The sequence below is a fragment of the Plecotus auritus genome (genome assembly GCF_963455305.1).
Source record: "Plecotus auritus genome assembly, chromosome: 4".
Classification (NCBI taxonomy): domain Eukaryota; kingdom Metazoa; phylum Chordata; class Mammalia; order Chiroptera; family Vespertilionidae; genus Plecotus; species Plecotus auritus.
The window spans coordinates 151,814,633-151,829,638 of NC_137775.1; the positions used below are offsets into that span (position 1 = coordinate 151,814,633).

A 15,006-nucleotide genomic window follows, 5' to 3' on the forward strand; every position below is an offset into this window, starting at 1 on the left:
CAATTTACCAATTAACTCAAGAGTCTGTGTTTTATGTTTAGAAGACAATTCTCCTTTATCGCACTACAATATAAAATTAATTTGGAGAGAGCTGTTACCCTTACCCCTTCCCCCTGCCTTCCCTGGCCCCATCATCTCTAATTTTTTTCTATTGATTTATTCCCTCAGGTCTATAAATGTATTCAACTCACCCTATTACTTTAAGACATTTTTCAACCCTCCTCCTCTCTTGAATTAATACTCTATTTTTATCCCTATATGTGTTGTCAGACTTCTTGACTCTATCTCAAACTACTGAGACCCCCAGAAAATGCTTTTAAACAGTCTCTACCTGAATGTTCCAAAGGCACAAGCCAATCCATCATTTCCAAAATAGAACTCATCATTTCCTTTCTCTCTCTCCCCTCTATCCTGTTTCTAAATGAATAGCATTATCATCAACTTGGCTGACCTAGCTAGAAATAATCTTTGACTTTTTTCATTTATCTTCCACTACATTTTTTTTAACTTGTAATTTCTCTTATTTTCTCTTCTACATTCCCTCTGGCACTCATTATCTATCAGTGACATTGTTATTAAAGCTACTTCATTGAGTCTTTCAACATCAACTCTTGACCTTGACTCATTTTTCATTTGCTTACCCAGAGCTATCTTTATCTTTCAAAAATCACATTTATTCATGTCACTTTGCTGCCTAAAATCTTTCCTTGATCCCCATTGGCTTTAACATGCCCCATAGGGCCCTTTACGTTCTAATTCCTCACTACGTCTCAGCTTCATTGTCTACCATTTCCCTGCAGGAATTCTTGGCTCTAGCCAGGCTGAGTTGCCTTTTACTGCCTTAATGTAAGGCTCTGTCTCTAGCCATTATGCCCTCTCTATATAGGACCCTCTTTTCTCCTCTGACTGGCTCACTTATGCTTAGATGTTATTTTTTTTTCCAGAAAGGCTACCTTTGATCTTCTATCTTCTCCCTTGGTCTTGGTTGTTACCCTCCATATGTTAGTTACCCCTGAAGCACTTTTAGTTGTGTTATAACTGTCTATTTTTGTTTTCCTCTTAAACTATAAGTTCCTTGAAGACAGGGACAGTGTCTTACATGCTTTGAATTCATAATCCCTATATGCTCACTAAATGTTGGATGAATGGCAAATTATTTTTTCCTTTTAGTCCCACCACTACAAACTTGGTCTAATTAAGGCCCCAGGAATTCCTTAATCATCAAATCCAATTGCCTATGCTCACCTCTCATCTTCCTCGTTCTTTCTGTAGCATCTGACCATGCTTCTTTCTTGAAATGCTCTTTTTTTGGCTTCTATGGCATGGCATTTCCTGGTTGTTTCCTTGGGGAATTATTTCCCTGTCCTCATGGTAAGTTTCTCACTCTCCTCTTCCTCCCAAGTTCTATGCTATACCTCTGGATGTTGACCTTGGCCCTCTCCCTTTTCTCTATGCTCTCATTAGATCTTGGCAATCATAGTCAAACTTTCAACCATCATTCTATGATGCTGGTATTAATGTGCAGGTACTTATACTAAAAATTTATCCATTGTTTATCTAAAATTCAAGTTGAATTAGGCATTCTGTATTTCATGCAGCAACCTGAATGCAGGTAGAAATGGAAAATGGTGTTGCGTTAGGACCCTTCATATTTAAATTAGGATAATAATGGGCAAATAACAGGGTTATTATAAGAATTAAAATGAAATACCTAGCACAAAGGAAGTACACAATTAAGCATAAATCCCCTTTCTACTTTTTTCTTATTGATGGTACAGTGTTAAAATTTTTGAGTATATGGGAATCCAAGATGGTAGCAGAGTAGATAGAAATTGTACTCACCTCCTCCCAGGTCCAAAGTGGAGCTACAACTAAATTATAGAACAACCAACATTAATAACCAACTGAAGACCAGCTGAGCAGAAGTCTTATAACCAAGGATAAACAGAAGAAGCCACATTGATACTGGTAGCAAAGGTGGAGATGTGAAAAGGGCTGGCCCCACACCAAAGTCTGGCAGTTGAGAATCTGGAGGGATATCTCAGCTGCAAAGGTCCCCCCTGAGCAGTGTGCGTTCTCACCCTCATCCCGGGCTCCCCAGGTCAGAGCACTAGAGCCAGGAAGAGGAGCCCACATAACAGCTGACTGTAAAAATCAGTGGAGATTCTGTCTGCCAGGGAGACAGCGATTCCACTTTGGGGTACATATCTGAAGAAACACAAAACACTAATTTGAAAGAATATATGCATCCCAATGTTCGTTGCGGCGTTATTTACAATAGCCAAGTTATGGAAGCAACCTAAGTGCCCATCAATAGACAAGTGAAGGAAAAAGTAGTGGTACATATATACAATTGAATATTACTTGGCCATAAAAAAAGAATTAAATCTTACCATTTGTGACATTATGGATAGACCTAGAGGGTATTTTGCTAAGTGAAATAAATCAGTCAGAGGAAGGCAAATGCCATATGATTTCACTTATATATGGAACCTGAAGAACAATATAAACAAACAAACAAAACAGAAACAGATTCATAGATACAGAGAACAGACAGATGCTTGCCAGAGAGGAAGGGGCTTAGGGTATTGGATGAAAATGGTGAAAGGATTACAAAATACAAGTTGTTAGTTACAAAATAATCATGGGAAAGAAAGTACAGCATAGGGAATATATTTAAAAATACTGTGATTACTTTGCATGATGCCAGGTGAGTACTGGAAATATCAGGGGGAACACTTTGTAAAGTATATGATTGTCAAACCACTATGCTGTACACTTGAAATTAATACAAAATAATACTGAATGTAGGCTATAATTGAAAAATAAAATTTAAAGTTCTTTTCAAAAAAATTTTTTTGATTAAGTAGTTGTAACAAATAAAACATAGGCCTGAAGAATGAACAAACTCTTTGAGGGAGAGATTTTAAAATATTTTGCTGGTGCCAAAGAGTGAGTCTTGGGGAATAACCATGATTTGAGAAAAACAGAGTTGCCAATGGGGACCACAATGGTTAATTTTATGTGTCAACTTGAATGGGCCATGGGGTGCCCAGATATTTGGTTAAACATTATTTTTGGGTGTCTTTATGATGATGTTTCTGGATGTGATTAACTTTTGAATTAGTAGACTGAGTAAGGCAGATGACCCACCTTAATGGACAGGCATCATTCAGTCCACTGAAAAAGGCTGAGTAAGAAGGAATTCTCTCTATATCTGACTGCCTTTGAGCTGGGACATCTCATCATCTGCTGCCTTCTGACTCAGATGAGCCTGGAATTTATACCTTTGCCTTTTCCAGTTCTCAGACCCTGGACTCACATTTGAACAATACAATTGGCTCACCTGGGTCTCCAGCTGCAGATTTGGACTTCCCAGCCTTCATAATATGGGGAACCAATTCTCTATAGAAAAAACACCCAAAAAACAAAAAGAACCCCAAGCTATATATTACATATATATAGTAAATACATATAAATCTATAAATCTATGTCTTTATATCTCCTTTTGATTCTGTTTCTTTGGACTAATATAAGAACAAATGGAGGAAGAAGAGAATCAGAAATGGGTGATCAGGGAAACACCAGGATGAGTAATGTGGCATCTTAGAAGCTGGAAGAATGGAGGCTTTCCATTAAAAAAATACAGCCCTGGCCGGTTTGGCTAGGTAGATAGAGAGTCAGTCCTCAGACTAAAGGATCCTGGGTTTGATTCCGGTCAAGGACACATACCTCAGTTGCAGGCTTGATCCCAGACCCTGGTAGAGGTGCATGCAGGAAGCAACCAATCGATGTGTCTCTCTCACATCGATGTTTCTCTCTCTCTGTCTCTCCCCCTCCCTTTCATTCTCTCTAAAATCAATGGAAAAATATCCTTGGGTGAAGATTAACAAAAACAATCAAACACAAAACAATACAAATGTCAATACAAAAACTAGGTCTACAGTAAATGGTTAATGTCACTGTTTTCCTGGGGTTAAAAGAAGGCCCTAAAGAAAAGTTCTTTACTTTAGTTTCTAAAAGGATAATATTTGTTAAATTTGATTAATGGGTATGTGTTTGTTATTAAATTCTTTCTCTAGATGCTTAAATGTTTTGTAATGTTTTGCTTTGTTTTGATCAGGATTTCCCAAATCTATTTGACCACATAATCATTTTCTTTCTTATAAAGTATTTTAAAATTGTTTAAATTCTAAGTAACACATAGAAATATTGCTCTATATATCCCTGGAATTGGATGCTTGAATGCTTGATACAAATGGAATTTATGTCCGAAACAGTATTTTGACTTTTAATGGCATTTGGAAACGTACTACAATGTTTTTTAGGACACTATATTCTAGGTGGTATACACTGAGTGGCCAGATTATTATGACCACCTGACGTTTGTAGGCAAATTAGCCATACACTGCATTGTATGGGATATGGAAGCCGAAGCCCTGTTCAAATACCTTTGCTGTCTATAGTTACCAAGATAAAACGTCTCCAATTCGCACAGGAACACAAGGATTGGACAGTCGAGCATTGGAAAAAAGTCATGTGGTCCAATGAATCCTGTTTCCAGTTGCATCATGCAGATGGGCAGAGTGAGAATTTGGCGAAAACAGCATGAAAGCATGCACCCCATATGCATGAGTACAACCCCTTTAAGCTGGTGGGGGCAGTGTTATGGTTTGGGGAATATTTTCCTGGCTTGATTTGGGCCCTTTAATTTGTGTGGAACAACGTCTGAATAGCACAACATACCTAAGTATCATTGCTGATCAAGTTCATCCTATCATGTTGATGGCGTATCCCAGTGGAGATGGCTTCTTCCAACAAGACAATGCGCCATGCCATGGTGCTCGTATTGTGCAGGAGTGGTTTTAAGAACATGAGGGAGACTTTACCTTGCTTAGGTGGCCCCCACAATCACCAGATCTCAATCCAATTGAGCATTTGTGGGACGAAATTAAAAGAGCCATCAGGCAGCTGGTTCCACAACCATCAAATCTCACAGAACTGGACAGTGCAATTGATCAGGCATGGTGTCCGATTCCTCACATCACCTTTCAACATCTCGTGGAGTCAATGCCAAGATGAATCGCCACAGTATTGAAGGCAAAAGGTGGCCCAACGAAGTACTGATGGGGTGGTCATGATAATCTGGCCACTCAGTGTATGTTTGCTTTGAGAATAAGTTTATTTTATTTTTTAAATTTTAATAATACATTTTATTTAACCCAATATATCTAGATTATTATCATTTCTACATTTAACCAATATACAAAAATTGCCAATGAGATATGTTATATTCTTTATTTCACACTGTCTTTGACATCAAGTTTGTAATTTATGCTTTTACCATTTTTAATTCTAACACTAAATATTCATTAGGTATAGTTAATCAGATATACAAATATATCAGATATATAAATATAAATATAGATTGCATTTAGATCTCATGTCACACCTGAAAAAGTATTCACATACCCAGATTGCTCCATGTGTAATTAAATGTTTTCCAATAACCAAATCAAGCTTTAGATTTTAAATTAAAATTTTGGTTCCTCAGTCATACCAGTCACATTTCAAGTGCTCAGTAGCCACAGGTAGCTGGTAGCTGTTGTATCAGATAGTGAAGAACAAGTGTAAATTGGGAAAAGATAGAAGAAGAATACAGAGTGAAAAACTTGGACATTAGTTGTTGTTGTTTTTTTTTTTTTTTTTTTTTTTTGCCTTAAAATTCTATATACATGAGAAAAAGCTCACATTAGGTAAATTTTAGAATATCTACCATTGTAAGCATCAGAAATACCACATTAAAAATAAAATTAATGTCTATAGAATGTCCTACTTTGGGTAGGCAAAACAAGATAATTGCTAAGAATAGTCCAGGTATTGTATCAATATTTAAAACTTTAGTAGAACATGTAGTTTAACCATGGACTTGGATTGTTCAGTTGTTAAGCACTTTACTCTTGGGAATTCTATCCAAATGGGATGTGGTTAAAACTTTCCCTAACTGTTTGGAAGTGAAAGTGTTGTTATACTTTTTGACATGAGATGTTATATAGAAAGGAATGATTGGTTTAAACAAGGAACAGGAAACTTTTGACCGGTCAAGGTTTCATTTTGATTTTGGGTGAAGAGAATGGCTTCATTAAACAACTGAGGTTTACTTTTGAACACATTTAACCTTCAAGTATATGGGTGTTGGCAGAATTTTCACATGAATATTTCTTAGGAGGATTTGTCAGCAAAAGTGAAGGAAATCATGATCATTTGTCAAGTAGTTTATGATTGGAAAATGTCTAATAATTATGAACATTTGGAAAAATGTTCAAAATGGTATTTATATGCTGAGGACTGAATTTTATGCTGAAAGGTGTTTTATAAGTAAATAAACTCATTCTATTCTAGGCTGGAACAATCTATCATTCTAGAGTGGGGTAAAGTTTCTGTGGAAATTGTGTAGGGAAACAAATCCTAAATGTAGAAAACTAGAGTGTGAATCCCAGTTCTGCATAACTGTGTGTTATGGACCCAATGTTTGTGTCTACACCAAATTCATATGTTGAAATCCTAACCCTCAGTGAGATGGCATTAGGAGGTGGGGTCTTTCGGAAATAGTTAGGATTAGATGAGGTCATGAGGGCGAAGCCCCCCTATGGGACTAGTGCCTTTAGAACAAGATGATTGCTAAGAATAGACAAAAGAGCTTCCTCTCTGACTTGTGAGGAGACAGTAAGAATGCAGCCATTTGCAAGCCAGGAAGAGAACCCTTACTAGAAGGAATTCAAAGTTCATCTCTTCCAACAGGCTCCTCCACCCCGTCAGTATCCCCTCAGTAACACACTTGGTGCTCTATCATAGTCAGTGAACAGGAACCCTTCCCAGCCAGCCCACTCTATTTTAGCCTTTCCTTGATGCTTCTCTCCGTGTGGAGATCCTTCCCGTTTGCAAGACATGTGCTGATACCCCAACACCAATCTAACACCACAGGGAATTAAGGAATATATTTATTTCTCACCATAAACATTGTAAATTTGTTTCTTCTGGAACTTGTTTGTTTTAGAGAGCAGAGGGTTACAACATCTTAAAACCATGGAGTCTTTATGTTAGAAGGGACTAGCTTAGAGGTCTTTTCTTACATAAAGCTGAAATCTGCTGATTTCCCTCTCAGAGATCCTAGTTCCATCACTTGAGGTCAAATAAAAATGAAAATATCTGCTGTGATCCTTGTGCTTCAGATTATTGTCAGCATTTCATAGTCTCCCCATCCCAAGAACCATCCCTGGTCCCTTCCAGGAGTATCATTCATTTGCACTGGAGTCAGGAGGTGCAGAGAGTGGACAGGAGGCTTGACAAGTCTCGGACTCTAGGAAGACACTTCTTGCAGCTGCCTCTATGTTCCTTAACTGGAATCATATACTAGCAGGACTCATTCCAACAACTTAGAGGAGAGCAGGCTTCCTTGCACTTGTAATTCTTCTTCCTACTAGGGTGCAAGGTTCCTCTCTCATCTTTTGTCCTCTTTGTTACATCCCTTCATTTCTTTCGTGACATAGGCTTTCAGTCCCCTTGCTCAACTCATTAGTTGTTCATGGACCCCTAGATGTTTTTCCTCTTTCCTTCCAAAGATTGAAATATCCCCTGGCTCCTAGCAGGTACTGATACACATTGAATAAGAGCATCGAGTAGCCTCAAACTTTATACTTATACTAGAAACCCAGTGCACAAAAATTCATGCACTGGGGCGGGGCAGGGCGGTGCCTCAGCCCAGTCTGCACTCTCTTGCAGTCTGAGAGCCCTCAGGGGATGTCCCACAGTGGGCTTCCGAAGTCTAGTCTCCCTCTGTGGGAGGTAACCAGTGGGCTGATCAGGGGAGGCACAGGCAGTGAGCAGCTGGCCCTGCCCCCCCATCGCCCCTCTGTTGTCTCTGGTTGCTGTGGGATCCCCCCACCCCCCCACATCGACATCCCCTCCTTCTGCCTGCTGGCATGCACCTTGGCTGGCCTGGCTCCGCTTGCTTGCTGGTCCCACCCCCCACCCACCGGTTGTTCCGCCATTCAGTCGATTTGCATATTACACTTTTATTATATAGGATATAGTTTCACTGGCATATAGTTTTCTTAAAACTTCTTTTTTTTCTTCTGTGCTACATCTTTCCAGTTTGGGGGTTACGATGTCTTGCCCATGAGAATAACCATGCAGTGATTATCTATGAAATTAAATTAAAAATCCACACTCACCTGCCTGATGTTTTCCCCAGGTTTCCATGTTGGCAACAGCCTGTGTTTCTTATGGAATTGTTTTCTAATCTTTTCAAGTATAAATGCATTTAACATTTAAAGATTCTCAATATCTATTATACTACAATGGCATGACTTCCTAGGAGAAAGTGAGGTTCATGGTAACTGCACTTAAATTCTTTGCAAAGTTTATTCCACACTGAGCTGTGGAACACTTGCCTTTAAAATATTTCTGGACAGTATTCTATGGAATTAGTAAGGTATGATTGTCACTGAGTAGGTGCTTAATAATAAGTGTTAAGTAAACTAGTAAATAAATAACTCCCCACATATTGGAAAAGGCATTATATGGCCTTTTTAAATAGCTCCTGTTTTCTCTATATAGACAAGAATGCAAGTATACCTTTCAGATAAAAGTCTGTCTCCACTTATCTAGCATCTATATGATATGTAGGATCCAATTAGATAGAACTTTTAAAAAATTACAAATAATATCCTGTTAGGATTTGTCGTTAAAAATAATTTAATCACGTTGATGTGGAAAAGTAAACCCTTTTAACTTAACACTAACAATTACAATTAGGTATGGACGAAGCCTTGAGAGATTATCTCATCATAGAGCCTCATTTTGCTGATGAAACAGACACAGAGGAGTTAGGTCACTGAACTGGGTTGAATAATATCCTCCCCAAATTCATGTCTAACCAGACCCTCAGAATGTGATTTTATTTGATAGGATCTTTGCAGATGTAATTAGCTAAGATGGGGTCACCCTGGAAGAGGGTGGGTCCTAAGTCCAGTGACCAGTGTTTTTATAAGAGGAAGGAGAGGGCGATTCAGACACACCCAGGAGGAATGAAGGCCACATGATGACAGAGGCAATGGTTGGAGCGAAGTAGCTACAAGCCAAGGAAAGCCAGCAACCACCAGAAGCCAGGAAGAAACAAGAGGACACTCTGCTAGTGCCTTCAGGAGGATGGCCCTGCCAAGGCTGTGATCTCACACCCCCAGACGTCAGGACTGTGAGAGAATGTGTTTCTGTTGTATTAAGCCACCCAGTTTGTGGTAATTTGTTACAGCAGCCTGAGGGAACTAAGTTAGTGACCTTCCGAGGAGCAGTGGTGATTCTGGAATAAAGGTTCAGGAAGTAAAGGCTCGGCCCACCCAGAGTAGCTGTGTTCGTATTTCTCCCATCCACTTCGTGTGTTGGAGCTTACTAGGTCTTAATGAGTTCTCTTACAGTGTGCAGCCCGTAGGGCATTGCTTCCTGCCTCCCTCTTTCTCTAAGTTGTTCTTAGGCAACACTTACACAAAATTTAGTATGTACATTTACCTTAATAAAGCTTAAAGTAAATTAATATCTATACTTTCTTCCTGAATAATTACCAGAATTTAGGACACTCTCTAGTTTTAGAACATAAGTATTTAGTGTTTTGTTCCACCTTTTTTTAAAAAAAAATTTTATATATATATATATATATATATGTATATATATATATATATATATATTTTTTTTTTTTTTTCACTGATTTCAGAGAGGGACAGAGAAATAGAAACATCAGTGATGAGAGAGTCATTGATCGGCTGCCTCCTGACGCCCCCTACTGGGGATTAAGCCCACAACCCCCGTCATGTGCCCTTGACCAGAATTGAATCCAGGACCCTTCAGTCCACAGGCCGATGCTCTAGCCACTGAGCCAACCAGCTGGTGCAAGTTATGGTGCTTTAGATAAAATTCCTATCTTCAGATAAAGTTCCAGCACTTAAATCCCTGCTTCTGCAATATATGGATTACATTATCATTATTAATAGCAAAAAATGCTAAGTGGAAGAGTTACATCAAAATTCATAGTTTTTGAAATTACATATTTTTCTTTGTGTTTAGATTTTCTTCAACCTCAATTTAAAAGATGTGGTAATTTGTGGTCAAGTTTGTCACTCCTGGATGGCAATGACACAAAATAGTTCATTGTGGAATCATGTAAGTAGTCACTACCTGAAGCTGTGTCTTTACTGTCATGTGCTGCTTAACACATGGGGATATGTCTGAGAAATGTGTCGCTGGGTGATTTTGTCATTGTGTGAACATCATCGAGTGCATTTACACAAACCTAGATGGTATAGCCTACTACACACCCAGGCTATATGGCATAACCTGTTGCTCCTTGGCTACAAGTGTGTACAGCATGTTACTATACAAAACAACATGAGATTAAATCAAGCACAGGAGAAAATGATGCGATTAAAAGATGTGGCAAACAATGGATGTATGAGGCCACAGCCTGGTGTAACACAGCATCCTGTTTTACAGCGAACTTTTTGTGTAAGTAGAAGTACACACTAAAATAATGACCAATAGTATAATAAATACCTAAACCAGCAACACAGTCACTTATTATCAAGTATTATGTACTGTGTGTAATTGTATGTTCTATACTTTTATATGACTGGCAGCACAGTTGGTTTGTTTACATCAGCATCACCATAAACACGTGAGCAATGTGTTACACCACGATGTGACAATGGCTACGATGTCACTAGGTGATAGGAACTTTTCAGCTCCATTATAATCTTACGCAGCCACCTTCGTACTTGTGGTCCACCATTGGCTGAAATATCGTGATATGGAGCACGGCCATGTTTTAGTTCTCAAAAGAGAGTGGACTGCCATAAGCCAAGTGCAGTCGTGGCTACCTTCCTTCCTCTCCCCGCTATGTGGCCACCAAGAGTGGGTGCACTTATTTCTCTTTTGTGCAGGCATGAGCCTGAAAGATGAGAGAAAAAGGCAATGTCATTTTAAGAGGTACATTATTAGTTTTTTTCCAATTTGAATGGTAGGAATAAATTGACTATTATTTTTGGATTGATACGAAGTTCTATTGTACCAGTTAGGCCTGCCAGTGCATAACTCAGGAAGCCGCAGAGATAAATGAAAACACTGCAAGTAAAGTTCTGAGTGTAGAACCTGTAGGTAAGGAGCATGAAACATATCAGCTATATTATTCGTTCAAAAATATAACAAAGCAGCCCTTAATGTGGCGCAAAGGAAAAAACAACTGAGCATGAAACAGGGCTAAGATGTACAACGCGTAAACAAAGCTTGTTTGCTATTCTCTGTGTGTTTGCATGCATACAGACACGCATACACCTAGGCCCGTGGTGGGCAAACTGCGGCTCGCGAGCCACAGGCTGCTCTTTGGCCCCTTGAGTGTGGCTCTTCCACAAAATACCACGGCCTGGGCGAGTCTATTTTGAAGAAGTGGCGTTAGAAGAAGTTTAAGTTTAAAAAATTTGGCTCTCAAAAGAAATTTCAATCGTTGTACTGTTGATATTTGGCTCTGTTGACTAATGAGTTTGCCGACCACTGACCTAGGCATTTTCTAATATGGACTTTCTAGGCCGGTGCCTCTGTGCCCTTCCCATCGTACGATTTTTGTACTGTTTTCGTAACTTAGAACATGCCTGTGTTTCTCGGTCCAAAAAGACATTGGGAGAGGTCTCAGCCAGCAACAAAAAATAAGCATGTATTATCCCCAATGACTTCTCTATTCTGTTTCATGGATGATGCTTTAATCTCAGCAACTATGATCATTGATGCCATCTATCAATTTTGCAGTGGCAACATTCCCTCTGTTGCCTAAAGTTCAATCAATAGCTGACTTTGCCACTGCATTTTGATTGCTGATGATTAGAGGACTAATGATATCTGTGCTTAGACTCGCCTATGAATAAACGGCCAGGGCCATTCTGCAGAAACTCTAAAACTTACACAGAGAAACTAAAAGTAGTTGACAACATGTCAAGGGCTCTAGTTTGATAGGTCATCTCAACATTTTTATATCCCATCAGAGCACCATTCCATTGCTTGGGTGTACCGTTGTGCTCTTATCTTGTGTAACAATGGCAAGAAGAAAATGAGCTTCTGTCTTAGGTAACCCATAATGGCTAACAAATTGAGTATTCCTGTCTTAAATTTATTTTTAGTTTAAGGCAGTTACTCTCAAACTTTAGCATGCATCAGGATCATCTGAAGGGATTGTTAAAACAAATTGCCCATGGTCACCCACAGAGTCTCAATAGGTCTGGCGTGGGGCTTGACAATTTTCATTTCCAACAGGTTCCTGGATGATGCTGATGCTGCTGGTCCTAGAACCACACTCTGAGAATCAAAGTAAAGTGGGGTTTAAAGTAAGAAATCTCCCCCAGCCCGTGTGGCTCAGTATTTGAGCATCAACCTATGAACCAGGAGGTACCTCATGGTTCTATTCCTGCTCAGGACATATGATCCCCAGTACGGGGTTAGCAGGAGGCAGCCAATCAATGATTCTCTCTCATCATTGAGGCTTCTATCTCTCTCTCCCTGTCTGAAACCAAATACACACACACACACACACACACACACACACACACTAATCTCTTACTTAGTGACAGATTGGGGTGTTACTTTTTTCCTTTGGGAAACCCTTAAAGAAGAAAAAAAATGAATTCAAATGGTCTGGAAGAGAAAGCATGTGTACAATATTAAGATGAAGGCAAACACTTCTGAAGCCTGGCAGAAACAGCCAGCACTTCTGCTCAGAAACCTCACTGGGTAAAGATGGAGAATATATGAGCACATGGCCATGAATAACAAAGCCAGGATAGGAAGTTAAGTTTCATTATGTTCAGCAAATTTCTCTTTCCACAATTCTATGTTGCCCTTCATCTTCAATTACTTTTTTGCCTTTATTTGTGAATGCTCAAACGTGGCACAACTATAACAAGCATTTTAGCACTAAGAATTGCTTTGTTGAGAAGGCAAAAATTTGTATGTTCATAAACTTACCCTTTCAACTGAAAAATACTACTAATACTATGATATCAATGTTATTGTTTATCAACTAGCCCTGGCCACTCAGAACTCACATAAACCTCTGTGCTCTTCAATTTTACATACGATCAGCCAGGTCCATTCAGGTGATCCTTCCTTTTCTCTAGAATAACGTCCAAATTATGACTTATGAAAAGGTCATTATAACCGCACACTCTAAATTGTCTTTCCCATGGTCAAGGACTCAACATATAGTCTGTGCTCATAAAACAAAAGGCAGAAATATTAACCCAGATTGCATTGATATTGAAGTGGGGGAGGGCAGCCTTGGGGCTCACTTGAGATGATGGGGGTGTCCAGTCCACTCCAAGATAGCTGATCTGGGTTGGGGTGGATGTGAGGCCGCCAACCCTCACAGCTGTTGGCCTGGACTGGACATTTTGAATCTGTTTGTAATTAAACCTAGGAATGACCATGAAAAACAACAACAACAAAAGCCCCCCAAATGAGTGATGTTATAAAAAATGTTTTAGTCCTTGATGCTTTAAAAATATTAAAAAATTTTACATGCCAAAGATCTTTTCATTTCTGGATACCTTCTGTTTATCCTTTTTAGATTGATTTTTCCTCAGTAAAAAATGTGATCATGGATAAATATGTACTGTATACTCTGCAAAGGTGGCGTCTCAACGTGCTGCGCTTGAATTTTCGTGGTTGTCCTCTCCGATCGAAAACTTTGAGATCTGTCAGTAAGTATGTTAATTAAACTGTTTTTTTTTAATCTTTTTTTTTCAAATATATTTTATTGATTTTTTACAGAGAGGAAGAGAGAGAGGGACAGAGAGTTAGAAACATCGATGAGAGAGAGACATCGATCAGCTGCCTCCTGAACGCCCCCTACTGGGGATGTGCCCGCAACCCAGGTACATGCCCTTGACTGGAATCGAACCTGGGACCCTTCAGTCCGCAGGCCGACGCTCTATCCACTGAGCCAAACCAGTCAGGGCTAATTACAACTGTTTTGCTTTCTTGTATTTTAATTAAACAAATGTAAAGAAAAGTAAAAAGAATATGGAAACCTCGGTTACAGTCTTAGGCCATAAGAATGCCAATTACAAGCGTATAACAAGCTTATAATGTAGTCAGCTCTTACCGAATTGTATACCCTAGAAGTTGATTCTTTCTCTATTCTAATTGATCACTTTTTTGTGTGTGTCTAGCATGTGTTTATCTATATATCAATTTATCTCCTAAAATACAGTAGAAGAACATATTCTCATTTTTAAAATTCTAACAATATTTGGTAAAAGCAAATTTTCCCTCAAACTCATACACTTACTGAAAGATACTCAATATTATGTTTTCTGTTTTCTTAAAAATATATTTACATATATGTGACTAAAAAGACAGTTAAAATTTTTAACATGAAAGAGGCCATATTAGTTTATATTTTCCTTTGTCTCTTAGAAATATTTTCATGCTAATACTTATAGGTCTACTAAATTATTTTTATTATTATTACCTTTCAATTTATTTTTATTGTTGAAAGTATTACAGAAGCCCCCTTTCCCACTCCCCCCCCCCCACCCCATTAACCCCCTTACACAATGGAATAATTACTCGGCCATAGAAAAGAATGAAATCTTACTATTTGTGACAGTCTGGATGGACCTAGAGGATATTGTGCTATGTGAAATAAGTCAGACAGAGAAAGACAAATGCCAGACGATTTCACTTATATGTGGAACCTAAAGAACAATATAAATGAACAAACAAAGCAAAAACAGATTCATAGATACAGAGAACATACTGATGGTTGCCAGATGGGAGGGGGTTTGAGGGACTCAGTGAAAAAGGTGAAGGGATTAAGAAGTACAGATTGGTTATCGACTGTATTTTACTTCCCAAAATAATTATTGGGAAGTAAAGCACAGCATAGGGAATATAGTCAATAATCTATAA

The 15,006-nt window shown here is 38.7% G+C and overlaps 1 protein-coding gene across 1 annotated transcript in view; it reads left to right on the forward strand.

Annotated features, from left to right (window-relative positions):
- FBXL13 (F-box and leucine rich repeat protein 13) overlaps nt 1-15,006 on the forward strand; it is a gene marked incomplete at its 3' end in the record, with an annotated part of 168,686 nt that overhangs the window by 42,101 nt on the left and 111,579 nt on the right. Inside the window, exons 8-9 of the mRNA XM_080665207.1 lie at nt 10,120-10,215; nt 13,661-13,793. Of these exons, the coding sequence (XP_080521333.1) occupies nt 10,120-10,215; nt 13,661-13,793 (229 nt within the window). The remainder of the gene's footprint in view (nt 1-10,119; nt 10,216-13,660; nt 13,794-15,006) is intronic.